The sequence below is a fragment of the Patagioenas fasciata genome, chromosome 18 (genome assembly GCF_037038585.1).
Source record: "Patagioenas fasciata isolate bPatFas1 chromosome 18, bPatFas1.hap1, whole genome shotgun sequence".
NCBI lineage: Eukaryota > Metazoa > Chordata > Aves > Columbiformes > Columbidae > Patagioenas > Patagioenas fasciata.
Window position 1 is genome coordinate 4,713,501 of NC_092537.1, and position 26,647 is coordinate 4,740,147.

General features: G+C 52.8%; 2 protein-coding genes across 13 annotated transcripts in view; one reads left to right on the top strand and one right to left on the bottom strand.

Moving 5' to 3' along the window:
- The window catches only part of CASKIN2 (CASK interacting protein 2), a 37,546-nt gene extending 28,137 nt beyond the window's left edge, over nucleotides 1–9,409 (top strand). For 3 of the 9 annotated variants that reach the window (XM_071816446.1, XM_071816451.1, XM_071816448.1), the window contains 15 exons: nucleotides 40–170; nucleotides 393–501; nucleotides 643–751; nucleotides 1,061–1,155; nucleotides 1,237–1,354; nucleotides 1,600–1,761; nucleotides 2,172–2,296; nucleotides 2,746–2,827; nucleotides 2,934–3,028; nucleotides 3,244–3,354; nucleotides 3,468–3,569; nucleotides 3,807–3,945; nucleotides 4,243–6,393; nucleotides 6,523–6,841; nucleotides 7,043–9,409. In XM_071816446.1, coding sequence (XP_071672547.1) covers nucleotides 40–170; nucleotides 393–501; nucleotides 643–751; nucleotides 1,061–1,155; nucleotides 1,237–1,354; nucleotides 1,600–1,761; nucleotides 2,172–2,296; nucleotides 2,746–2,827; nucleotides 2,934–3,028; nucleotides 3,244–3,354; nucleotides 3,468–3,569; nucleotides 3,807–3,945; nucleotides 4,243–6,393; nucleotides 6,523–6,841; nucleotides 7,043–7,139 — 3,945 coding nt within the window. In that variant the 3' untranslated portion in view covers nucleotides 7,140–9,409. Of the gene's footprint in view, nucleotides 1–39; nucleotides 171–392; nucleotides 502–642; nucleotides 752–1,060; nucleotides 1,156–1,236; nucleotides 1,355–1,599; nucleotides 1,762–2,171; nucleotides 2,297–2,745; nucleotides 2,828–2,933; nucleotides 3,029–3,243; nucleotides 3,355–3,467; nucleotides 3,570–3,806; nucleotides 3,946–4,242; nucleotides 6,842–7,042 lie in introns of all 9 variants that reach the window. The other 6 variants (XM_071816445.1, XM_071816443.1, XM_071816447.1 and 3 more) reach the window with 5 other exon arrangements.
- Nucleotides 9,410–10,209: 800 nt separating this feature from the next.
- Nucleotides 10,210–26,647, bottom strand: part of TMEM94 (transmembrane protein 94) — a 45,412-nt gene continuing 28,974 nt past the window's right edge. For 3 of the 4 annotated variants that reach the window (XM_065852510.2, XM_065852509.2, XM_071816453.1), the window contains 16 exons: nucleotides 24,164–24,266; nucleotides 22,742–22,959; nucleotides 21,609–21,790; nucleotides 21,274–21,412; nucleotides 20,540–20,655; nucleotides 19,564–19,663; nucleotides 18,027–18,135; nucleotides 17,312–17,501; nucleotides 16,680–16,757; nucleotides 16,361–16,446; nucleotides 15,734–15,815; nucleotides 15,260–15,414; nucleotides 14,841–14,935; nucleotides 13,604–13,697; nucleotides 13,181–13,351; nucleotides 10,210–12,383 (listed from right to left, as the gene is read on the bottom strand). In XM_065852510.2, coding sequence (XP_065708582.1) covers nucleotides 12,311–12,383; nucleotides 13,181–13,351; nucleotides 13,604–13,697; nucleotides 14,841–14,935; nucleotides 15,260–15,414; nucleotides 15,734–15,815; nucleotides 16,361–16,446; nucleotides 16,680–16,757; nucleotides 17,312–17,501; nucleotides 18,027–18,135; nucleotides 19,564–19,663; nucleotides 20,540–20,655; nucleotides 21,274–21,412; nucleotides 21,609–21,790; nucleotides 22,742–22,959; nucleotides 24,164–24,266 — 1,991 coding nt within the window. In that variant the 3' untranslated portion in view covers nucleotides 10,210–12,310. Of the gene's footprint in view, nucleotides 12,384–13,180; nucleotides 13,352–13,603; nucleotides 13,698–14,840; nucleotides 14,936–15,259; nucleotides 15,415–15,733; nucleotides 15,816–16,360; nucleotides 16,447–16,679; nucleotides 16,758–17,311; nucleotides 17,502–18,026; nucleotides 18,136–19,563; nucleotides 19,664–20,539; nucleotides 20,656–21,273; nucleotides 21,413–21,608; nucleotides 21,791–22,741; nucleotides 22,960–24,163; nucleotides 24,267–26,647 lie in introns of those variants that run through there. The other variant, XM_071816452.1, reaches the window with a different exon arrangement.

Below are 26,647 nucleotides of genomic sequence, written 5' to 3' on the forward strand. Positions count from 1 at the left end.
GGTCCCTGCACCCCCCGCTCACCCCCAAGCCCTGTGCAGGTGGCCCAGCTGCTGCTCAACAGCCATCTGTGCGTCGCCCTCCTGGAGGGACAGTCCAAGGACGCGACTGACCCCAACTACACCACCCCGCTGCACCTGGCAGCCAAGAACGGGCACAAGGAGATCATCAGGTAACCCCCCGCCAGCCCAGGACACTGCCCCATCCCCAAAAAACCCATTGTGGCTTCAGTCCTGCTTCCTCCCAAACCTACCTCCCTGCTGCAGGCTTGGGTCCCGTGTCCCCAGAGCCTCAGCAGTGCAAGGGGTTTTTCCCCTTCCCATCACAAAGCAGCTGATCACCTGGCCCTGATGTCCATATCCTCTCGTTGATGCCTCTCTCTCCGTCCTACCAGGCAGCTGCTCAAGGCTGGGATCGAGATCAACAAGCAGACCAAGACGGGCACGGCCTTGCACGAGGCCGCGCTCTATGGCAAAACTGAGGTTGTGCGGTTGCTGCTGGAGGTGAGTGCGGTGGGGACAGGGCTGCACGGGGGGACAAGCTCTTGGGGCTCAGACATCACCCCCTTCCCCTCGGTCCCTCCATCCCTTTGGGTCTGGTGGCAGCTGTGGGGTTTGGTCCTGATCATGTCCCTTCCTGGGCAGGGTGGCGTTGACGTGAACATCAGGAACACCTACAACCAGACGGCGCTGGACATCGTGAACCAGTTCACCACCTCGCATGCCAGCAAGGACATCAAGCAGCTGCTGAGAGGTGAGGGGGGGTTGGTGCATGGCCGGGTGCTGAGAGGGGCGTCTTCCCCCTGGGATCTGCCCGGGGCTCCCAGTGCTCCTGAACAGCCTAAACCAGCCTCTGTGAGCATCAGCATCCCAGTCCCATCAGACTTAGACATGCCCCCGTGCTCTGTGTGGGTAATGTCCAGGGATCAAGTCCTTCCTGTAGTGTTAATGTTCTCTTCTCCCCTTTCCTCGCTCTTGTTTTCTCCTTCTGCCTTCCCCAAACTCCTTTCTTTCTTCCCTGCGCTCTCGCACCTTCTTTCTTCCCTCCATCCCTTGTCTTCAGAGGCATCAGGAATCCTGAAGGTCCGAGCTTTGAAAGATTTTTGGAACCTACATGATCCGACTGCTCTCAATGTCCGGGCAGGAGATGTCATCACGGTGAGGCTGCTCCCTGCTCCCCGTCCCCCTGCCCCACCACAGCCCCCGGCACCAACCCCGTCCCTCTTGTCCCCATGGCAGGTCCTGGAGCAGCACCCAGACGGGCGGTGGAAGGGGCACATCCACGATGCTCAGAAAGGCACCGATCGGGTCGGGTACTTTCCCCCCTCCATCGCCGAAGTCATCAGCAAGCGGACAGGTCCGTGGCTGTCCTGGGCACACCGGGGACAGTCCCCTGTGTGAAACCATCCCAACCTTCCCAGCACCTCCTGTAGCACAGGTCCCTGCAGCCCTGGCTAGCGAGTGGGGAGAAGGACCCAAGTTGGGTACAGGAGGTTGTGCCCTTGGTGGGATGACAGTTTGGGGCTTGAGGCTGAGCTTCCCCCACCCTGGCCCTGCGTCCTGCACGAGCTCTGACCACGTGTGTTTTGTCTTTGAATGCAGGCATGGTTGTCCCCCGTGTGGCACCCGCGCACCAGCGCCAGGGTTCCCCTGTCGGGCCGCAGCTCCTCCCAGACGAGTGTCCTCACCAGGCAGCCCCGAGCGTCCCAGCGCCCTATGGCCACCTCACCCTAACCCGGACGGCCCCAGGCCCTGACAGCTCAGGTCAGGGGTGCAGCTGGGGAGGGAGAAGGGTCCCCAGCCCTGCCTGTGCCAGAGGACATGGGGGAGGCTCTCCTTCCACCTCCTGGCAGGGAAACAGCCACACAAGAGGGAGCATCTGCAGGGAAAGGGAGTTTAGCGGAGCCCATAGAGCAGCCCCTTCCCTCCTTGTGTCCTTGGCCAGGCCATGTCCCCATGTCCCCTTCATGCATCCCTTGCCAGCCCCTGTCACCCTGTCTGTGCTGTGCATGCCAGGAGGCGGGAGGGAGTGATGTGTCGTCTGTGGCTGGAGGGATTATGTGGGAGACTGGTTTTTACTGGCATTGCTGTGTTGGTGCACAGGTCCCTGCCGGGGACTTCTGTGCCCTGTGTCAACCCTGGGGCACAGCTGATGTCCCCCTGCCTGTCCCTAGCAGCAGGAGACAGGAACAGTGTGGGCAGCGAAGGCAGCATTGGCAGCATCCGCAGCGCTGGCAGCGGCCAGAGCACCGAGGGCACCAACGGGCAGAGCACCAGCATCCTCATCGAGAACGTCAGGGTAGGCACCAGCGCCCACTCCCCCCGAGCTGCTCCCCAGATCTGCCCCGGGCTGGAGATGGAGCCCCAGCACCTCCCTGTCACCCCCTGCACCTCCTCTCAAAGAGGGGGCTGCAGGAGCTGAGCATCCTCCACCAAACACCTATTTGCTGCCAGGACTCAGCAAGGGGATGCTCCTGGGGTGTCCCCAGTTGCCCCCCATAGCACAACTGGCCTTTTTGAGTGGAGTTGGAGGCTGTGGTTGGCATGACACAACATCTCCACTGTGTCCTGTGTCATCTGAGAGGAGAAAAAGAGCCCTGGGCCAAATCCTGCCCAGATCTCTTGCTGGTGGCCAGCCTGTCAGTGGGTGAAGCTGTGCCCAGCACGGGGACCCCACTCTGCTCCTGGGGGTGTCACAGGGCTCGTCCCCAGAGCGGGGGTCCCTCCGCTCACTCCTCCTCTCCCCAGCCGCTGCCTTCCACCCGTGACGACCTCCAGCAACACCTTTTGGGATCGGAGCCGCGCAATGGGCAGTTGACCTCCACGGCAGGTGAGGGATGTCACAACTCCATGGGGCCTTGGGGACAGCTGTCCCCACCAGCCCTAGGGGATTCTTCCTGCTCAAGTGCCCCCGTGACGGTTCTTCTCTCTGCCAGGGCCACAGGGCCACCAGACCCCCGGCAGCTGCCCCCCTGGAGACAGGGTCTTCTCCCACCAGTTCTTGCGGCCTGAGCAGCTCCTAGAGGGAAAGGTAACTGGGTTAACTGGGGACCTGGTGGGAGAGCCATGTTTGGGGCTCTCAGCCCAGCTCTCACTGCCCTGGGGACACAGGGGACTGGGTCTTGAGCACATTGGGGGTGGGTGGGATTGCCCAAAGAGATCCTGTCACCTTGCCTGGAGCAGCCAGGTCCTTCCAGCCCCTGCAGCCCCCGTCACGGGCTGCTCTTTGCCCTGTCCACTCCCCAGGACGCAGAAGCGATTTACAACTGGCTGAGCGAGTTCCAGCTGGAGTCGTACACTGCCAACTTCCTCAACGCCGGCTACGACGTCCCCACCATCAGCCGCATGACCCCGGAGGTAAGGACGGTCCTTCACCCCACGGCCAGCACCCCCGAAGCTGCCGGCAGCGGGTACCCTGTGCCACGTGCTCCCCGTGCTGCTGCTGACCACAGCCATGCTCTTCGCGTTAGGATCTGACGGCCATCGGTGTGACCAAGCCAGGCCACAGGAAAAAGATCTCCACCGAGATCGGGCAGCTCAGCATCGCCGAGTGGCTGCCCAACTACATCCCGGTGAGTCCCTGGCACCGGGGCTCTGGTCCAGCACCCTCTTTTGCCCAGGTCTTTTCTCTGACCTGTATTATTAACCCAGGGCAGGACAGGGGCAGAGTCTGTAGGTAAATACGTGCTGCAACAGCCTCTGTTCATGCGGTCAGAGAGAGCCCAAAAATGCCGTCTCTTGGCCAGAGAAAGGTTGAAGGTGCTGCCCATCCCTTGCTGCTCACGACAGCATCTTCATGTTCTTCACAGGCTGACCTGATGGACTGGCTCAGTGCCATTGGGTTGCCCCAGTACCACAAAAAGCTGGTGAACAACGGCTACGACTCCATCACCATCGTGACGGACCTGACATGGGAGGATCTGCAAGAGATCGGCATCAACAAGCTGGGTGAGTCCATGCCACCATGCTGGGGTGGCCCAATGTAGCTGAGTTCCTCACTCAGGTCACCACACCCTGACCTCCCTTTGTCTGGGAGGTGCAGGCACGTCCTGAGCACACAGGAAGGGTGGTTTGTGGCGGGCTGGGCCAGGTGGACGCCAGGCGTAGTTTTTCTCCTGCTGTAGGCAGGGTTTGGATAACATGGGGGCCTTTGCCCCTGTTCGTGACATGACCATGACCGTCACACAAAGGCTTTGGGGGCTGGAGCCGACCTAATGCCCCTTTCCTGTTGAAACCTTCCTGCAGGTCACCAGAAGAAGATCATGTTGGCTGTCAAGAAGCTCAGGGACCTCCGCAAAAGCCTCAACCAAGCCGAAGCAACTCTGGCAAGACGCAAAGTCCCTGGTGCCCTGGACATTGTCACCATCGAGTCTTTGGAGAACGGGGAATGCCAGTCCCCACACACCCCCAAAATGACGACCTTCCAGGACAGCGAGCTCAGCTACGAGCTCCAGACGGCCATGTCCAACAGCTGCCACGAGACACTCGGCATCAAGAGCAGCCAGGGGATGTCACGGAGCCAGGAGAGCATCGGAGTGCGGTCCCGGGGCTCGGGGCACTCGCAGGACAACGTGCTGTCCCGGCGCCTCTCCAGCCCCTCGCAGGAGAGCCTGGGCAGCGGGGAGAGCAGCAGCAGCAGCGGCCAGTCCTGTGCGCCGCCCCGCAGCAAGGAGAGCCCGGCCAGCCTGCCCGCAGGGCCCAGCCCTGAGCCCTACGGGAAGCTCGTCTCCCCTGAGGGGCTGAATGGCTTGAATGGCTACGCCAACGGCGGGGGCAGCCCTCTCAAGGAGAGGAACCTGCCCGAGGGCACAGATCAGCACGCCCGGCCGGTGGCTCAGAAAAGTGCCGGGACACCGACGGTCACCCCCTGTACCTCTCCCCAGACCCCCAGCAAGGCGACGGCCCCATACGTCTTCATGTACCCACACGTCTCCTTGAAATCCCCTACAGCCCCTGCCCACCTGGGAGCGGAGCAGCCCAAGACCCTGGCGCACCCCTATCCCTCCATCTCCCCTGGGCAGAAGAGCAGCCTGCAGACATCGGCCCAAAAAGCCTTCTCCTACCTGCACAGCCAGTGCGGCCCCACAGAGCCGCCCGCCATGCCGCAGCCCACGGCCGGGGAGCAGCACAACGGGGGCGAAGGCTTCAAGTACAAGAAGCGATCGCACAGCCTGAACCGCTACGCGCTGTCGGACGGGGAGCACGAGGAGGAGGAGGGGGCGCCCACCAGCACCCTGGGCTCCTACGCCACCCTGACGCGGCGGCCGGGCCGCAGCCAGATGCCACGGGCCTGTCTGCAGACGGACACCAAGGTGACCCGCAGCCAGTCCTTCGCCATCCGGGCCAAGCGCAAGGGCCCTCCGCCACCACCGCCCAAGCGCCTCAGCTCCGTGTCCAGCGCCCTCGCTGCCGAGGCGGACGGCGATCAGCCCCCTGACCCCCGGCAGCAGCCCGCAGCCCCCCAGGACGTGGCTGACGTGGGTGCTGGACCTGGTGATGCTGTTTGTGGCAGGACAGTGAAGAGCTTGGCAGCTGCACTGGAGGGGACATCAGGGGCAAGTCCACCTAAGCCCCTCCTGGCTCCAAAACCGCTGCACGTGGCTCAGGACCGTCTCTCCAGGGCAGACATGGGTGATGAGTCTGACAAAGGATATGATGCCAGCAGCACCACGCTTTCTGACACCAGCAGGGACCCTTTTGAGAGCAGCAAGCCACGGAGACGGACACTCAGCGAGCCCAGCGCTCCCATGACGGAGGCTGCGCAGGGTGGGCGGGAGGACGCCTGCTCGGACACAGAGGAGGAGGCCAAGCCAGAGGTCTCCTCCTCATCCTCCCAGAACAGCTCCAGCGAGTGCATCCCCTTTGCAGAAGAAGGCAACTTAACCATCAAACAGCGGCCAAAGCCCGCTGGGCACCCCAAGGCTGACGTGGCTGCGATGGACACAGAACCCGGTTCCCAGCCGGCAGAGCCCCCCTGCTCTGCGGGGAAGGAGCCAGCGGTGCCCGCTGCCGCCAAGGAGCCGCCTGTGCTGGAGTTCAACCTCACCGAGTCGGACACGGTGAAGCGCCGGCCCCGCTTCAAGGAGCGGGAGCCGCTGCAGGCGGTGCTGAAGGCGTTCAGCATGGCGGGGCAGGCCGAGGGGGGGGCCAGCCCCGCGCCCCAGTACGCACAGGCACAAGCGGTGAGCATCGTGGGCCCCGCTGTGCCGGCACCGGTGCCACGGGCCGGGCTGGCCGGGGATGCATTTGACGATGACAGCATGGAGTTCAGGATTGCTGAGATAGAGAAAAGCATCTTGTCGCTGGAGAAGGGGATCAAGAAGGCACCGAGCCCCACCAAAGCCCCCAGCCCTGTGGAGCTGCTCAGCACCACCGTGGTGAGGACACCTGCGCCAGGTACGGGGGCTTTTGGGGGTGTCCCCAAGGCAGCGGTGGAGCCTGAGGCTCCCTCCTGCCCGGCTGGGTCGGTACGGGAGGTGAGGAGGACGTGTGCCACCGTGTGCCACGAGTCCCCTTCCTTCACAGACGTCCCCGCCAAGCACACCTCTGTGGCATCCACCAAGCTTGTCTTCTCCGGGCCCAAGACAATCTACCAGCAGGTCCTGCAGCCCTCCCGCCACACCGTTGCTCCCTGGGCGGCCACCGAGGCCATGCCAGATGTGATCGGGTCCCTGGCCGGTCCCAGCTCGCTGACGCTGGACATGGGCAGCAAAGCGTCAACGAAGCCTTTGGCAGCTGCCCCGGGGGCCACGCTGGCCCAGCAGCGGCTGGAACAGACCAACTCCACCCTGGCCGCCACGCTGCAGGCGGCCGAGAAGAAGATCACGGCGGAGGAGGCGGAGAGGTGAGAAAGCACTGGGGCAAGAGAAACGCTGGGGTTGGAATTGGGAAGGCCCTGGCAAGGGCAGGTGGAGGGCTGTGCGCGGGCACACACCTGTGCCACACCGGGTCACACCAGGAGGGTTGTGTCCAGCCTGGCCAACCCCACCCCATCAGCACCCGAGGCTGCTGAGCGATGTTCTGACTCTGTCCCTTTCCTCCCCAGCCACCCCAGGGCCGTGCACTCAGCCAAGAACATCCTGGAAGACATCAGCAACATGTTTGATGACCTGGCCGACCAGCTGGACGCGATGCTGGACTGAGACTTGCTCCCTCCTTCCCCTCCTCACCTCCGGCTGCTCCGCCAGTGCCCTCCAGACTGGGGGGAGAGCGGACCCAGCACTGAGCGGTGCCTTCGGGTCTCCCCGGCCACCTCCATCCCAGCACTCTGCGCCATGGCTGGGAATGCAGCCGCCCCTCCTCGCCCACCCAGCTCCGTGCCACACGTGCCGACGTGGCCGCGGGCCGGTTTCCAAGGGGGTCAGGCCTTTCCCACCGGACTGGCAGCAGGAGGAGAGCCCAGAGGGGCTGCACACGTGGTCCTGGAAGCCTCGGAGAAGCCCTCACATCCTTGCACAGAGCCAAGGAGCCTCCACAAGGGACCTTTCTCCTTCCCCGCTGCATTGCTGAGTCCTGCCTCTCATTATTTATCCCCTGCCAACAATGTGTCTAAAGAGAGACCTCCCCAGGCAGCCGCCACCGAGCTGGCTATTTACTGAGCAGATCCCAGCCCCAGCAAGGCCTGACAGCAGCTAAAAGAAGACAGGGCTTGTTGCAATTTGGCAGCTTGCAGAGCGAGAAGGAACCTTCCTGCTTTATTTGTTGCTTTTCCAAATGCGTCAGCGTCAGGGCAGCGTGTAATCCAAGTGGATGGAAATCCCTCCGGTGGGACCCGCGAGCCCCTCGAGACGGGGCTGGCACAGCCTGCGGAGCAGCGGACGCTCTGCTGGACACGGAGGTCTCCCTGCCCCTTCCCAGGGCCCTGAGGATGGTGACGGCAGCGCCGAAGGCCCCTGCGTTTGTGCCAGTCCGCCTGGATCGTGCTGCTAAACGCAGGCTGCCCTCTGCCGACACCATGCGACGCAAACCTCCACCCCGCTGCTGCCAGGGTGAGGTAGCAGCATAGTTAGCGCTTCCCCCCCACCCCACCCCATTTTTGGGGGAGAAAATGGTCCGTTTTCCCAGTCGCGCTCCCTGCGGGGAGCTGCTGGCACAAACTGCGCCGTGAGGGTTGTTGAACAGTAGCAGCGTTTGGGAATCTGTGAGATGTTTCTGTGCAGCCCCGCGGGAGCGGTGACCCCGTGCGCACCGGGGAATGCAGCTCGGCAGCGGCTCCCGCGCCGTCACAGCCCCGTGGCCGGGAACGGCAGCGATCGCTCGTCTCATCCAAGCGGTAGGAACGGCTGCATAGCTCCAAGACAGATGTCTCTAGCAGGATCTGTTCAGTAGTGCATGTCTAAATATGTCTAAGAGCCCCGAACTTGGCTTGCGCTCGGCATGCCAAGCACATGAAAGCATCAGAGCACCAGAAGGGAACCGAAGATTGTGCTCAAGTGCCATTTGCTACCAAAATTCCAAACAAAGGGAAAAAAAAAAATCCACATATTCCCCCCTTTTAAAAAAATCACCAATGCAAACTGGAGAGGGAGAAGGTGGCCGAAGAGGTGGTTGTTTCCCAGCCCTTTTGGGAGTTTGCGATGGGATCGGACTCTGCAGCCCCTGTGAGCTACCAGCCTGGCTTTTGGGCTGAAAAACATTAAAAAACCCTGAAAAAAAGAAATCATATCATTGGCTGGGACTTCAGGTCAGTTCGAGGTGGTTAAGACCCCTCTCTCCCGACTAGTTGGTTGCTCTGATTTATCTATCACATTTGTATTTAAGTGACCATGTCTGACAGGCAAGTGCTACGTCGTGGACCCGATTGTTTTTAAATAGCTACAACCAGTGGCACTTTATCAAAAGGTTTGCAGAAACCTTTTAAAACTGATTTTTTTTTTACTCTCATGAGTCAACCTGGGACAAGCTCAATTATTTTTTTCCAATGTTGATAAACTGTAAATGTTTTTTTTTTTTAAAACGCCAATGTATATATTTTAAATGTGATTTATTATATATATATTTACTAACCAGAACTGTAAGTCTTGTACTGTAGGGTCAGGGATGAGGACACTGGGGTGGAGCTGTCGCTGTCTGAGCCACCTGGGGGCAGCACCACGCTGCTCTCGTTGTCAATAAGGGAATTTAACATTTGATTTTGCAGAAGAATGCCTATTTTTTAAGGTCTAGATCTCTATTTTGAAGCTACTGTACGGAGTGTAAGTTATGAACACTGCAACTGGGACTAACTGACCCCGGCTGCACCTGCTCCATGCAGCAAGACAGTGAGGGGAAAAAATAGCCCGTGTAATCACCAGACTGACAACAGATTTTAAACCATCTGCTCTGTTTGTGTTAATCATGTGTTTTGTTTGCCACTAACATCCATTAAGACTAAATTCTATTAAACAGTGGGGCATATTTTACCCTTTTGATAGTTTTGGCTAGTTGTGTCCTTCGTGTCAAATCGTACAAGCTTGTCTCCTGCTCTAAGTTCATGGAGGATCAGCTTTGTCCTGCCCCTTGAGTGCTTAAGATCAGGGTTTCCTCAGATAATCTGCCCTGGTAAGAGTCCTGCTGTCACCTCCAGCGGGGTTAATGTTCAGTTTGAGTTTTACCACCACGGTAGTAATGTGGTGTAAGAGTCGGAACAAACAGTATTTGCCTGGCCATCGCCATCAGGGAACAGATGTCCTGCTAGTGCTTCTCCATCCTCCTCGGTGACCAGAGCGCAGCCACGGTGACACCAGCTCCTGCTTTGCTCAGAACAAGAAGCGCAGGCCTCCTCACCTTGCCACGCTGCTGCTCTCCAGCGCCGCGGTGCCCGTCCCAGCTCAGCCCCGCGTTCTCCCCCAGCGGGTTTCACACTGTCACACCTGCCGGGGCCGGAGCAGTGTCTGAGCAACCACCTTGCTGCGCCTGGGTCCGGGAGACCGCGAGGGAACCGGACTGTTGTTCTGTAGGAAGAGGCAGGCAGAGCTGGACAGATTTGCCCAAAGCGGAGCAGAAAGTAGGAAAAAGTGCCAGGATCCAGGTCCCAGGAGTATCAAGCTCTCAGGCTGTGTCCCTACAACAGGTGAGCCAGGTAACTCCCCTACAATGGGTAACTTGGACCCTACAACACACAATTTTACCTCCTCTCTTTGCTGGGTGCAAACGCTCTCCTGCTCTCACTGGGTGTGTTATCCAAGACAATAATTTATTGCCATTCATACACTGGATGCATGTGGGTCTGGGTTTGTTTCCTTTTTTTTTTTTTTTTTAATACAATTTACAAGTTTTAATACAAATCAAATATTTTTTACATACATCCCAAAAAATTTAATATAAAATATACACCATTTAAAAACATCTCGATGTAGGAAATTTCTCTCTGAAGCCGTGCATGCTGACCCTTGGACACCTCAGTGGCCAAGGGAAGGGTGGCATTGGCAACACCATCCCAAAGGCTCATTCATTCGCCTCGGCTCCCTCCAAGCTTAGCAGGGGAAGGAGGGTGCAGGAAAATAACGATTTGTGATCGCCTGGAGAAGGAAACCTTGGAGGTGCCTCCTCTAGAGGGAGGTGCAACCAGCAGGAAGCCCCGGTATCTGCTGCCTTTTGTCACCTACCACAGTTACTGGCAAGAGCTGAGGGCTGGGGGAAGGTTTCTCTGCAGGAAGAGCTGCGAGCAGCTCGGTGCTGCCTCTGGCTTCAGCTCAGCTCGGCCACAGCAGAGATTAGAACCCCCTGTGAGCTGCCCCTGCTTTGCTCTCCTGCCAGAGCCACAGCAGGAGCAGGGTATTGCTCAGACACACAGACCGTGCGTGCTCCGGTTCTGCTGAAACGCAAGGAAGACGAGGTGGAGCAGCAGGGCAGAGCTGAGGGTCCCAACCAGCTCCCTGCCTGCCAGGGAAGGACCAGCACCCCTTTGTTAGTCTCGGGGGCCAAAGGGGAAGTAAGAGCCCTATATTGTAGTGTGTTAATATTGGGAGCAAAAACAGTGCCAGGATTTACCTGCTTTGGCCAGTTTTTAGAACTAGGAAGGGAGTCAAGATCTCCAGGAGCTGCAAATATTCCGATATCCAAGCCCGTGTGCTCCTGTGTGACCCCTGACTGTCAGCCCACAGCGGCACCAGTGTTCCCAGTGCAGCAGGGGTCTGTTCAAAGCTCAAGAGCACGTGTGCCGCACTGGGACAAATCACAGTTTGCAGCAGCCCTCAGGGGAAGGCGTCCCCCACCCAAACGAAGATGAGACCTCCAGAAAAACAGGGAACGGACGTGAGAGCAGCAGCATGGAGGGGAGAGACTTCCAAACACCGTCACAGAAAGATATGATGAGGGGGGTTTCCCTGTGCCTTGGAGAGCAAGTACTGGATGCAGCACAATCCCAGAGCTGGGGAAGGAGCCGTTGTCCAGCTCTGTGTTAGTCACAGCTGCAAGACACAGATATCCCGCCTGGACAGACATCCCCATCCCTCCACAGCAGGACAGGCAGGTCTCAGGGTTTATCTCTAGCTGTGTCCCTCTCAAACAGGCATTTTACTGAAGCAGAACAGCAATTCGAATCACAAAAAGGAGGACAGTTATAAACCTCTTTGGGGGTTGTCAAAGCAGATAAGAGCTGGTTCAACAGGGCTGGAGGAAGCTGAGCCATGCTGACTCCCAGCAGGCAGAGCTGCCCTCCCTCTGCACCAGATCCCTCGGGTCAAATGCGGACAGCTTTTCTTAAAACCCTGTCTCATCCCTCTTCTCTTGAAGCTCTAAACAGGTGGCATATGGTGGAAGCAACAACGCTAGAGGGCAGGTCTGGTCCAGCCTTGGCCTGGCACCCAGGAGAGATGGCTCCTTCCCCCCAGGACACAGGGAGGTAGGTGAGGGCAGGCACACATATGCATCATCCAGGAGAATGTGCAGAGATGGAAAAACAAAATGGGTTTAAATCTCTTGTTTCAGAAGCCCCGTGTCTCCCCTGCTGGCCCTGGATTCTCCTGTCAGGTCCAGCAAACCCATCTGCTCACACAGAGGGAAAGAGTCACTTCATTTCAGCATCACCATTATCCTAACAAAAACCTTTAGTAACAAATAAATAAAGGAAGAGCAGCCTGAACAGCCTCCAGAGCTTGCAGACTCTCTTGAGAGCACCCAAGCAGGCTGGGGAGGGGCTGCATACCTGCTGGGGGATCCCGACAGCAGCGCCCTGCCTGCAGCACCCTGGAAGGTGCTGATGGAGTTTTGCAAGGAGACTGCCTGGCTTGCATGTGTGAGGGAAAACTCCCCGAGGCGTTGGTGCAACCACTCTCCCAGTGCAGCGTTCGGCTCTGTGGCCCTGGCTCCAGGGAACTTGAGCTGGGAGGGTTTAAAATGGTGAATTCATTCCCAGCTTTGTTTCAAACTGCAACTTCTGTCGCTTTTGGTAACGGACCCGGACCCTGGAGAAGGCAGAAGAGAGAAGAGAGTCAGCAAGTGGAGGGGTGAAAGGCAAACAAGGCTGCGCAGCTCCAAAAAGCAGGGAAGCCCTGGCCTGAGCCCTGTGGTACACTGGGAGGGGAATCCAATTCAGAGAAACCCATGGTCTCAGTTCTACCCCATCCAGCCAAGTGTGACCTCCAAGGCCATCAGACACAGCAGAAAAAGGTCCAGAAGCGCTTCCCATGAACAGAGACAGCGGCTGTGTACCCATCGAGGTTCCCTGTAATCCCTGCTGCTTTTCCTCACCAACCCCTTTCCTGAATCAATGCTCATTAGCGTTAACTCCCAGCTCCGGCTGCTCCCTGTGCTACAAAGAACAGCCAGTCAGTTTGCCTGCTATTAATTCTTGGCTTCAGCCACTTCCCATGAAAATGAGGCCCACAGTCCAGGCACTGTGTGAAGACGTACTTCCTCCACTGTGATTCAATGCCTCTCTGTCCTCACGGGATGAGATGGAGAGAACAGCCCTCTCCAACTCCATACTGGTATTTCATAGACCTTGGCTGTCTCCCTCTCATTGGTTTGAGATAACGAAATTTTGGCCTCCCTTCCTGCTCCCAATCACTGCCCTGACCCTCTTTCCTGCCCTGTGCTTCCTCTCTGAGAGGTGGAACGTGAGCTTGCACACCACAGCCAGGTGATTTACACAATGCAATCATCTTTTCCTTTTTATTCTCCACCCTGTTCCCTAAGCACCATTTTTCTGCAGCTCAAAGCCAGGCTGGAGTGAGGCTCTGGCCCTTTCTCTACCCCGTACCTGATTTCGTGCAGCTTGACAATCTCATTGATGATAACCACAAGGACCAAGGAAAGAAAACCCAGGAGCCATGAGACTGGAGAGATGGACACGTGGTTAAAGGTCAATGAAGAATTGAGGTTTTCCCAGAGTTTCAGGTCCAGCACAGTCTGTGCCACTTGCCCCAGCAACCTAAGATCATAAACAGACACAGCAAATCTCAGTGGAGCCAACAAGCTTCCCCAGGATCTGCAGATCAGGGTTCAGGCCCAGATGTAACACTCCTGAGTTCACAACAGAGACCCTTCACCAGTTTAGCAGTGGAGAACAACTGCCATGTCCTATCATGTTCCTCAGCACCAGCAAACTGGTGCTGGAAGCAGGTCTAGAGCCCTCCTTCCTCCAGCGCTGTGGAATTGCCTCACCAGGGCTGGGGATACTCACACAACAGCCACAGTGAGTGTCCACCACCGGTTGGAGAGGGGGCTCTTCTTCCACAACGGCTTGGTGCGATGGACGTGGGTGATGGATATGAACACTAAGGGGACAGATGGAAGAGGGGGTTATCTAGCATCACACACAAATAGAACGCTCTACAATATACACTGACCGCTGTTACTCCAAAGGGATATGGGGTTTACATCCCCGAAACCAACCTTTAATCCGAGATCCTTGTAGACCCAGACTTCACAGCCACACCGAGTCCCCAGATATGCAAGGTGTGAGGAAGGCAGTAGTAATACAGCACAGCATTACTCACTGTGGGGGCCCCAGGGGTGGTTTGCAGCCTGGCACACTAAACCAGAGCAGGCAAAGGACCAGGACTAGGTAGCAGGGAGATGGGGAATGCCCTTTCCTCTGGGTCACTGCAGGCCTGCACCAGTGGCAAACTCCAACCTGGAGAAAGCTATTTAGCCAAAGACCCAGAGCTGTCTGCACAGGACACAGCATTTGCTCAGATTTCACTTGGGCTCTTCAAAACTGCATTTCCCACCCGCCAGGCAGAGCAGCCCTGCCTAACCTCAGCGGTCTGAAGGACACAAATCAATAATGCACAGCACCTCTCTCCAAAGCAGAGCTGCCTGTCAAATCAAAAAGCATTTCTGTTGGTCTGGACACCCCCCACATCTCAACATGTGATATTTTGCCTGGCATCAAGGCACAGCAGTCCATGACATGGTGGAAAGAGAGCAGCTGGACCTGCTCTGCCAGGCAATTGCATGCAGGTGATGAGGGTCAGCCAGGAGCTGGCTCCCCCTCCCTCCAGAGGGTTTAAAAAGGCTTCCAGCTCCAAGAGAGTCACAGCTGCACCAGTGCTATTTGGGGGAAGGAAAAGGGGTGCTTCACAAAATGGCAGCAGGCATATAAGGACTTTGGAGGCACAGAATACTTTTGGAGAGCTGCAGGATGCTGCAAGAAGGTAAAGAGGGATGCTGCTCTCCTGGGGAGACTGGAAAGGAATCAACACTTAACCAGGTTGGTAAAAGCTGAAGAATCAGTTCTGAATGTGCTGCCTTTCATCAGTTAGGGTAATGTTTAGTAAGATAAGGGGCTGATAGGCTACTGCACTGTCTGCTTTGACCATGGAGTTTGTGCTCTGGCATAGGGGGCAAAGAAAGAGGCAAAGGATGCAAGCTTTTGCCCAGAGTGGGGAAGGGGAGATCTGGGAACAGGGACTTACCTGTGTGTAAAACAATCAGGCCAGCTGTGAGCTTCTGGGCTACAAGAAGAGCATTGGAAAATGTCCCAAACCAGTCAGGAGCCCCATCAGCATTGCTAGTAAATGAGAAGACACAGGAGAGAAGTCACCAGTGAGGACTTATGGTCTGGCCTGTTCCCACTAGGGCCATGTTCTCTGATAGCTGAGAGAACGAAGTGTCAGCTTGGAGTCAGGCTGTCCCCAGGGGCAACAGTGAGCAAGTGCCCCAAAGGTGCAATTGTCAATGCTATAGTGAGAGCACCCAGCCTGCTGTATTGCTGTTATAGCTGGATCATGCAAGACTCTGACGGTTGTTAGAGGGGAATCAGCCCTGCCTGGGAAGGGCAAGAGTCACAGGCCCTGTGGGGTGAACAGGGTGTTTGCCAGGCTCAGTTCCTCACCTGTGCAGCATGATGGAGGAGCAGGCTGTGAGATTGAGGCTGGTAGCATTCACCTCTTTGCAGGACTCGTGCAGCGTGAACCCAAAGCAGATGAGACAGGAGCAGATGGTCAGGCTGAATTTCAGCAGGAAGCAGAACAGGAAATAATGCTGAGTCTGTGAAGAAGGGAGAGGTGTGGGGATGACATGGGCCTATCACTGGCCCAGCCTCCCTCACATGAACCATCAGGAACCAGTGGCTGCAAAAGACAAGCTGTGGTACAGATGAGATGCTGCACTGACGATCTGCCCGCTGGGTGTGCTGGTACTAGGGATTCCCTTCCTGTCCAAGACAGGCTTTTGGATCACACAGCTCATGCCATGAGTCAGTTTACCAAGGCAGCTGGGAAGACACAGGGCCTCAGCTATGTGCTAATGCTGGGACAAAGCAGCAGAGAAAAATACATGAACAATTTTGATCTGATGGGTCACTTACCTTCTTAGGAATGGCAGTCAAGTTTTTTCCTGTTGCCATGGTCATGATGGAGCTGTGGGGAGGCTTCCCCAGGAGTGAGATGCTGCAGAAAGGTAAGTAAGTTAATCTCTCAGTAGCAAGTTCAGGTACCAGAACTATTTTTTTTTTCAGTTTTTTGTTAAACACTTGAACTCAAATAACCTCCTTGGACTGTCTGGAGCATGGGCATTTATCTGGTTACTGCCTTAAGCATATGCTGTAAAAGGTGTCATTCACGACAGGTGCAGACAGGGAGAGAGGTGACCTCCACCCATGGTACCCTGGCCTCTGCCTGATGCTCCAGGTTGTCCATCACACTCCAGACAGTGCAACATTATCAGGATTAGAAGATGATTTTTCTGTTGGAGGTTCAAGCCACAAAAAACCAGCAGTTCGCATGCAGGACTAACACAGCTGTACGCAAATGCTCCTATTTGTGTTCCCAAGCATCTTGCTAAAGCAGGTGCTTGCAGTAATCCTTCCAGCTGCCTTAGCATGCTGTGGCTGATGTCAGCTTTCTTTTTATCATGGACACAGTGAGGCTGGGGGACTGGTCTGTACATCCTGTGGGTGGGAGGCAGGAGATTCCACCCTGTCTCATAGACTCACCTGAGCAGTGGGTAGCAGAAACAGGAGAGCCACACAATGTCTGTGGTGCTGAGGATGGGGGGCAGCTGCACCAGGCAGGAGAGGAACTGGACAGGAACAATCCAGAGAGAAGAGCATGAGCAGTGCTGGGATAATCTAGATATTTAAGACGCTGCCATCCTCTCCTAAAACACTGGGATGAGCTGGTAACGAAGCTGTGTGAACCCAACTGAAGGCCACCTTCCTCTCCTGTGAGACTGCCCCACTGCAGCCACCCACATCCATGCTAGCACTCCTGTCCTCTGAGCTAAATGCTGTCCCCAGGCAGGCCAGGACTCACCTGAATGACAACCAAGGTCAGCTGGCACTGCAGCAGGAAGAGGAAACACTTGCGGATCCCATACGTTGCATGCCTGGCCTGGAAGGAAGCACAAGCCCTCAGAGCCTTCACTGTGATGGGAGCAGTTATCGGCCAAGAGCAATTATTGGCAGGCAGGGGCAGAACATGTGGCCTGCAGGGGAAGTGGGAGGGGAGAGGATCCGGACACACTGTAAGCAAAAGGGGAAGGTATCCTGTCTAGATGCAGAGGCTGTGAAGGCAGAGTTTAGCCAAGAGCTATGTTTGTTTAAACCTCTTGGCTTTTCTGGGGTAACACTTCTCCTTAGTGCTGTATTGTTGTCTAGCTAGGGATCTGTGCAAGTTTATACTTTATCCAGTTGAACAATATTCATGTTCGGTTGCCACAAGGCACCATTCCCAAACCATCCCCTACACCTTGGACCAGCAGGGCCAGGCAGGAACGGCATTGCTGTTGTGCTTCCTGCACAAAAGGACAGGAGACATGAGAAAAGCTAATTCTGGTAGCTTACTGTAGGCAACTCGATATGCATGTTCACATCAGCTCCTGGCTTTGCTCTTTGTGAGCTGCAGGCAGTGGGGTGAGTACTAGAGAGGGGATAGGCCTGGCTTACCTGCTCTATCAGCCTGATGATGCTGGTACTCTCCTCTTGGCGGAAGGACATGGAGCAAGGGAGGCTGTTGAGCTGCCCTGAGAGCTGCAGCGGGGTGAGCTCATCAGAGATGTGTGTCATGGTGGTGCTGGTGGTGTAGCCAAAAGTCTCCCAGGAGCAGCGAGATGGGTAGAGAGGGTCCAGTGCTATACTGCAAGGACAACACAGCAGCGTTAGTGAAAGTCTTCATCCCAGAGGAGAAACTACAGTTCACTGCAGCCCAGCTTGTAAAGTTGTGCTGTGCCACCTCTGTCTGCCTTGCTGGTAGAGAAGTCCTGAGCTGTGACATGAGTTTAGGATCAACATCCCTAGACTTGCAGCTGCTCCCAGAGAATAACAAACATATTTGGGTTTGTTGCTCAATGTCAACAAATTGGTTGATTCAGAGGGGCCCTTCCACTGTTTTACTCAATAAGAAGCATTTGTAATGCCAGTTGGTGCACAATAGTTCAGCATGCAAGAGTAATGGCTTCCTCTCAAAGATGGAGAGAAATATCACTGTCTGTCAAGAGATCTAACTAATCAACCCATCCAATACCACTCAAATGTCCCATATGGAGACAAATACAGCTAATAATGGACAAAGCAATTGTGAGCATCCCCCTGCACGAGCCACAGGTCTGGTGTGACCCGTGGCTGAGCACTCACTAAGCTGGAGGACTGGATCCTGCCCCACCTGATATCACTCTGCAGGAAGAGGCAGCTGTTCCGCAGGTTGGCAGAGCTTCCCAGACAACAAGTCACCTCCCCATACTCCTGCATGATCTTGATCATCTCACACATGGCTGCGAAGGGACAGAAGGAAAAACACAGTGTGTTATCTCATTATGCACACAAAGATAAATGTGTCACACACCCTTTCCAGTCTAGATAACAAGCAATTAGATCTTTTAAAGTCACCCCAACTGATATTCATCAGTCATGTCTGGTGAGATCCAAAGTCAAAGTACACAACTAGATAGCTAATTAATTGCAGTCCAAGTGCCCTGGATCCCTGTCTCCTGTAGGAATTGAATTGTGATTCACAGAACTGTGACCCAGAGATCTGCACCTCTAGCACACCTTTTTCCAACCAGAGCTGTATATATAGCCTGGGTACATAACACAGATGGCTTCAGCATCAAATGGCCTTGTTAGATAAGAGCAAAAATTAAATAAACCTAAATAATTCAAATCTTAAATATTTTAAATTCTACTCAGCAGCACATCACTACTGTTCTAAGTCTAAAGGAACAGAGGGAATATAATAAACCACTCCAAAAGCAGTGCCATGTTTGGCCATGCTCAGAACCAGCCCCTGTTCCTGCACTCCCACCAGCCTCCATCAATCTTTTTATCAACATCCTCCCAGGGCCTCTAAATCAAAGCTGCTGTTTGATCAGATTTTTCTTCTGTAGCTCTGTGCACAGTGTTCTGTGTGTATATGTATTTTCTAGAATGCTCCAGGCAAAAAAGAAAATCCAAACCCACTCTCTGCAGATTCCTGTGTAAGCAACTTATCTAAACGGTTGGTGCACCTGGACCTGCAGCACAGCGAGGGGTCAGATGAAGTGAGGAACTGTCACTTCTGTCAAAAAGGGAGAGAAAATCTACTGGGCACTGAATGTCTGGGCGGAATGAGCTGTGACTGGTTCTCAATGGCACTCTGTAAACTGTGCCCAGAGGTACAAAATGTAGACTAGACAGGTATTAGCCAGCTGAACACTCAGCCCCTTTCTTAAATAAAATCGTATCTCTCAGAGAGATAAGGAAATCTTGTCCTTCCTGGTCTCTGCAATCAAAAACTCTGCAAAGCAGCAGAAGGTGTTAATAGCAGCTGCCAGAGGAAAATGCTTCTGGGAAGTGATTTCTCAGTTATATAAGACAGTGAGAGTTGCAAGCAGAGATCAAAGTCTCCTAGCACACTGATAATGCTTATTTAATAAAAGGCAGTAGCATTTTTTATGTTTGTTTTTGTGTCTCTTCTGAATGCAAATTGAAAGGAGTGGTTCTTAATCCAATCCTGTAGCTAGGGAACAGCTGCATTAAAACAAAACTAACACTTGGCTTCCCACAGGTAGCAACAGCAACAAGAATATCAAAATGCCCTTCTAGATTTCCGGACGGAATCCTCTTCCCTTTACCCATGTCCACACCCAGATGAGCCAGAGCAAGTGGATGAGGAGGGTGTTAATGGGGAGGAGCAGGACAGAGCAGGGCTGTGTGCCACTTACTCTCTGGAGTGCAGTCTGTGAAGAGGGGCACCAGCAAAGGCACATTGTCTATGTTCTGCAGGTGAGGTCTCACCTGGTGGATCCCCCGTGGGAGTTTGGCCTGAAAAAGAGAAAGAAAAGACTAAGCAGGAGTGTGTGTGTGAGGGAGGGGCATTTCAGTGGGAACTGTCGAAATGAGAATGATGATTCCCAGAATTATGCACCTTCAAGACTGGACACAAATTGACATCCTTGAAGACAGAAAGTGGCTTTCCCAAGCCGCTGTAGAACGTCTTCTGTTGAAGTTCTACACTGACACGCCAAGCTGTCTGTGCTCACCCTCAGGGTGTGTAAGATCAGCATGATAAAACTGTGCTCGAGAATTTCTAAGGACTGTGTGCAGAACATAGAGAATATGTGCTGTCTCCCAGCACCTAGATCTGCTATTTCAATTGCAGTCACACCAATACACAGCAAGGGGAGGGTTCTTCCTTCTATAAACAGGCCTAATAGTTGTTCTTGTTTTGGCGTTTTGTGGATTTGTTTGTTTTGTTTAAATCTGCATTTCTCTTTGATATTCCTGTAACCTTTGCTGAGTGTGTCTGAGTTCCTTATGAGGCAGGAAGAGCTTGTCCTGCACTCTGAGTACTGGGCAGCACCAGCTATAGCTTATATGTGGAAGAGAGAAAAAGTTCCTTCTGTCTCACATTCCCACTCCCTGCCCAGCACAGATGTGGCTCTCAAGACCACCCCACATGTGATCATTTCTATTCCTAAACTCCAGAGAAAAGAAATGTTCAGCAAAAATGATTATATGAGGGAATCCCAAACTTGCTGAGCTCTAGAGTCCCAGCTGGAAGGGGCTGAGGGGGAATGGGGAGTCCCAAAGCAAACCAGTCAGTCAGTCGGCTTCAAAGAGGAATTCCCTCTGGGAGTAATGAGTTGATAGTGCTGACCATGACAACAGCACAAGGTGTATAGGGAGAGGTGGCCTCACCCTGTTACAGTCCTCCAGGAAACTGGGGATATCGCTGTCTGTTGGCTGAAAGCTGATGAGATCCGAGTGCCCTTCCTCTTCCATCAGCAGAAGCCCCTCCACATCATCTCGAGAAACTGGAGCAGAGAGAAACAGCATAAACAATAAACACAAACCTGCCTCTGCCACCCACATGGTATAGTCACGTGGCACTGCAGAAGCCAGGAAACGTGAGGCCTGATTTTCTAGGTTCGCAACACTTGGATCCCACTCAGTCATCTAAAATGCAGTGTTTTCAGATGACTAATCTGCTCAGAGGTAGATTTGTGAGCCCAGTCTCTGCTGTTTTGAGACACGATAGTTTATCTGTTCTGCTCTCTTTTTTTCTTCTAGGGGAAGAAGAGAGTCAAGAAATCCCATCTGAAGTCAGAGAAAAGAGTAACACACAGGTAAGAGACTCTCAGTGGCTCCACCAGGGCCCCAGCAAGACCCAAAAGCACTAATGAGCAGTTGCAAAATCCTGGCAGCTGGTGCAGAGAAGGATGTTTGTTTCCAAAAACTGTGTTAGTGACTGGGTAGAAAGGCTATATGTGTATGGCACTCACATACACACACACCTCAGGCCCATCCAGTTTTGTGCTCAGAGCTCTGAAGGATGAGGTGTCTGGTGAGGACACAGGAACCTATGAAGGGGTTTAAAAGAACCATTCAGGAAACATGTGGCATTCAAAGTGGCGTAGGCACAGTTCTCTCACCCTGATGTAGGTCATCGTGCAGAGAGCCAGCGTGGCTGGGGCTAGAGGGAGGGATCTCTGAGCCAGGCACATCACCGTTGGGCGTTAAAGATATGTGGCAATTCCAGCCAGTCTCAAGACCCATCTTCTCAGCAAATACCTGTAGGAGAGCAGACAGAAGATTTCGGTGTAGCTGTGCAGGCCAGAGTGTTTCAGACCAAGGCTGTATTGGAGTGTAGGTATCTTCTGAACCCATTAGTGAGCTGAATCAGATTAACCTTAGATTGCACTGGAGCCAAACTCTCCAGACAACCAGGGGACATGCAGGTTCAGGGGGTTCAGCAAAGACAGCTTACCTTGCTTTTGAGCTCATCTTCCAGTGAGAAGTAGACAAAACGAATGCAGGCATTGACCAATCCATCAATGAGGCGGACAATGTCGAGACGGGCCTGATACTGAGATGAGACCATTCCCATGAAGATCTGTCCGCTCAGAGCCTGGATACAGTCTTCTTTCTCCATCACTTCCCCAATCCCTTCTTCAGGCATGCAAACAACACGCAGTCACATTGAGACACAGGGGTCACATGTGCATCAGATACCCAGAAACATGCAGATACAGACATGCAGAAGGAAAGATTAGGAGATATCCATTTGTCCCAGCATACCCAATCACAGAAACAGTTTCAGGACACCCACATACGTGACCAAGGATACAAATTGTATGGAAAAGAAAAAGACAAAACAGAAGACAGGGATCAGCCACAAGGAACTGAGCAGAAAGGTGGAAGATGTCTGCTGCCTAATGTTCACATGTGCATTTTAAACATGTCATTTTGTGCTTAAACAACATGGTGAGTCTAGCTGAGGCAGAGTGGCATCAGAATACGAGGGGCTGATGCAAAGCAACTGGATCATGTTCCCTCCAGCAACATTGCAGACACTCCCAAAGAGCCTGCAAAGGCTCTGTGACAGGTTTGCTTCACCATCGGCCTGTGGTGAAGGGGAGCTGGATGCAACGCAAGGAAGAAAACAATGAAACACTTCACACAGTTGCCACAGGTGGGACTGAAAACACTCAGTCACAACTGCCACCCAGCTTTTGGAAAGCCCATTGTTCACATTTTACAGAATGAGAAACCAAGGTGGAAAGATTAAGACTGGTTTTCCAAAAGAGCCTCCTGGAGTTACATTATGGCATGTGCTTATTTCTCAGTTTTCATTGCTGTTCTGGAGGAGATGCACAATTCGCCTCGTCAGTTCCTCAGCACAGCAAGTACAAGAATTTATCTGCAAGCTTCAATAACTTAACTAGAAACATACCTACCAGCTGCTACTTCCTCTGGAAATGCATCTACTTCAGAACTCCTTAGTTCTCAGTTTCCATCTGCTACTTTGAATAGCAATGTTCTTACAGCTCTAGACTGATCACAAAGCAAGCACCTGGCCCAGCAGCAGATCTGAGTATAGACCACGCAGAAAACACGTACCATCTGAGCTCCAGCTATTCCTCCGACTGCTCTGTTTGATGGGGGTGGTTCCGGGGAGATCACAGCATGTGAAGATCGCGCTCTGCCCAGGGACCTGCACCAGTTCTATGCACTTGCCATTGAGCTGGGAGGACAAGGCACAATGCATTGGCTTGTACGCAAAGGCCGAGCAGTATCCTGAGAGGCAGGCGCGCTGGTAGAAATCTAACACCTTCTTCCTATACGGAAGAGACCAGAAAAAACAGAGTTAGTGGAAATGCTCCAAAAATACACTGTAGTTCAATGTAGAAATCGACAGTTGGCTATTTGGGAAAATGTGTTCCATGAGAAACAGTCAGACACTCCGAAAAGCCTTTCCTTATTGTTTCTTTCTCTAAGCTGAAGGCACTACGTGGCACCAAAACCACAGATTCCAACAGGGGCAGTGGTGAGTGTTTCTGTTCGCCCATCAGAGAGATTGATGAGTATGAACACAGTACTCTTTGAATACACTTATTAATATAATATGCTCTATATGGCTGCCAGATGTCTCCAAGGAAGTTCACTGCACGACAACAGAAGCTTAATTCATCAGAGGCAATTTACCTGCAGGGAGATAAACACCAAGGAAGGAACTGACAGCTCTGTAACAGACTTTTCTCCTATTGCCTTTCTAAGTTTGGGTCCCAGGAGACGTATGTGAAGTCTCCATTTAGTCAATATTCAGTCGCTGGAATAGTGCGAAGTTCGTTCTCCACACTGAACTCACAAAGGTAACAAATTAGACTATACATGGGATTTTTCATTGGTTTCTAAGATTACAAATATTCTAGAAAGGAGCAGCGGGATGTTTCTTACATCTGAGGGTAGGGCAGACTTTGAATAACAATGTGCTGCCAGGCAATGAAACTGAACATTACTGGCCTGCTCTACTAGCAGGAACAGAAATTCAGCCTGTAGATGGAAATGCAACAGACACTGTCAGATACTGCAGCAGGACTAAAAGGGTGTGATGTGTTGTGGCGGACTGGTTTGAAGCTGTCAACAGCAAGCAGAATTGATCACTTTGCGTTTCATATAAGACAAGGCATTTGTCTTAAACAACGACAACAAATTCTCTGCCACCAACATCTGGCCTTATTATAATTCACTGTCCTACAGTGTGTGCAGAGTCCACTCATAAGAGGCTGACATGTTAACAGATGATAGAGTAAGAAGTCACTTAGTCTTGCAGTCCAGCAATTGCTTGTTGCTATTTAATCTTTTACTTTGCTATAATGATAACAAATATTATAAGCAGAGATGTCTTATGTTCATGAACTACTTGAAGTTTCTATTAAATAGCTTAACAAGCATAAGTAAAGGCAATTTTAACAGAGTGGCCAAGTTTCCTCTGCAATTTATCTGCAGCTTCTAAATGCACCAAATGACAAAGCTGCCCACCTGTCAGAGCCAGAGAGGGGGTAGATATCAGTACCGTCCCAAAAATCTGTGCAGGCCTCGAGGATGATGTCAGCTGTCCCATGAGAAAACATCTGCTCAGTGCCTGAAGTGTAGGAGAACAAAGAGTCAGCATCGCACAGACAGGGCCCCAGGAAAGGGATGTCATATCCACTGCTCCCGTATTTGTTAAAAGCAAATGTTCCCACAAACCACCTTGCTGCACTCCACATATCCCCTTTCCTCTGTTGAAAGTCTTTAGTGTCCATTAAGAAATTATTCAAGACTGGATGATATGTATTCACCTGCTATTTGCCTGAGAGTTCAAACAAGGCTGTGATAAAATGTGAGCTATGTAGTCAGTTCCTATTCTCCCCTTACACTGTGTAACAATTCTGCTCCTACAAAAGGTGGGATAATATCTTGTTCCTGTATCCAACAGAGCAGAAGAAGGAATATTCCTGTATGCCTCTTCTCATGAGAGTACAAGCACCGGTGATGAACCTACAGGGATCAAAGTCTGCTTGCCCTGGAAAGTGCATTCAATTTAAGGCCAGATGTGGATCTGAAAGGTAAGAGCTATTCTTGAATACCTTCCACTCGAGTAGCAGAAGATAATCTAACAGTGTGACTCATTAGATAGCAGCCTGTTTTACGAAGGGTCCTGAAAATGCATTAAATCAGGATGGGTCAAAAGTTCAACATAATAGACTCTGAAAATGTAAATCACGTTGTGATCAGGGAAGAACTGAAAAATCAATGCATACCACAGCTTGCTCTGTTTCACGCCCCCTCCACTTTTCTCTTTAATACAGACCTAAAAATCTCACATTCCCTCTTGTAGAAAGGGGTGTTAAGAAGTGTTTCCCAAGGGCGTGCGATGTCACTTGTCTGATGCACGTCCCAGGCACAGGACACAAGCTAAAGGACACAGGGCTGCCTCCCCCTGCACGCTGCCTGCCCCCTTTCATTAGCACTGGGACGTTACCATTGCGCGCACGTAGGCTTCTCTGTCTAGGTTCCCTCCTCCAGCTGCTCTGTGACTTTGCCCCCAACAGCTTCAAAGCTGATCTAATGAAAAAAACATCACTGCCAAGAAAAATGAGCCCAAAGGCTTCTTGCAGGCATTGTTGCTGACTGCAAATGCTCACACTAGCTGGGGAAATCAAGAGCCAAGAATACCCACTCAGGCAGACCAGGCAGGGACCTTCAGGAACACTGGAGGACTTTCCAAAACACAGCAGCTCTCTGCTTTCTGCTATAAATAGTCATCACACGCCAAGTTTATCAGCATAACAAACCTCCAAGACAAATAGGAGCTGTGTGCAAAGAAGAAGCCTGTTTCAGGGACACAAAGGAGTACTTGTGCAGAGCTTTGGTTATACTATTGTATAAACACCTAATCCTTCCCATCTTGCTCCTATGCTCAGATAGTCCCTGCTAGGAAAGAGGGAACGAGATGTTTCATGCAAAACCTATGGCCTGGACACAGCAAGAGCTTGCAGATGACCACACACAGAGCCCTATGTTCATACCTGACAGCAATTGCAATTAATTTCCCATTCATACCGTCAGCATCCCACACAACAGTCCTCTGAGGGGTAAATGACAGTGACAGCACGCACTGCAAACTGGAAGGAGTTCAGTCAGCTGTCATTGCCAGTTAAGTGACCGCAGCCTCTTCCCTTCCTAAATCATGAACTTGAAGAGCAGGATTTCTCTGGCATAAGGGAGAAAACTAATGAATAGGAAATGAATATAGCCAGGCATTCATGACTGCTCCTTAGGAAGAACCAAGTCGCTACAGCCAAGACAGAGTACAAGGAATGTGAGAGTGCAGCTGTAGCAAGGGAAGACAGAGGTGGTATCAAGCCATTTTAATCTGCTGAAGATGCCGGTGAGCTCCTCATTTCCATATGGTTACTATGGATTTGGGATGAACGCTGCCAGATGGTGAGACACGCATTTCAATGGAAGAGCAAGGGAACGTGGAGAGAAGGCACCTCCTATTTCTGCTACAGCTGTAGAATTTATTATGTGTCGCCTTTTGACTTCAGCTCATCATGGGAGTGGGTGGATTCAAAGATTTATTGACAATGTGTCCAGAGAGGTTAGTTATGATCATATTGTCTGACTCTACTGCATAAACAGAGCCATTTGATTTCAACCAATACTATCTGCATAGTCCATTATTTCTGGTTGTACACGTTTCAAGGGACAAGAATGTCACGTAAGAAGTGTTCCAATGGTTAACTAATCCCACTGGCCAAATTCCTCTTAGAATTTACTCCAGACAGCATAATCCAGGTCACACAAGTATTCGTCTGAGCTCCGGCCTCTAAACTAAACCGTTTAAAAATGAGGATAAGGAGTTGAAATGAGGCAATGTTAAATGTTTTTTCCTACACTAAGAATCTCAGCATCAGAAAAATTATTGCTCACAAAGGCAAGATAGCAGCCATCAGGGCAAACGAAAAAGCTCCTGCC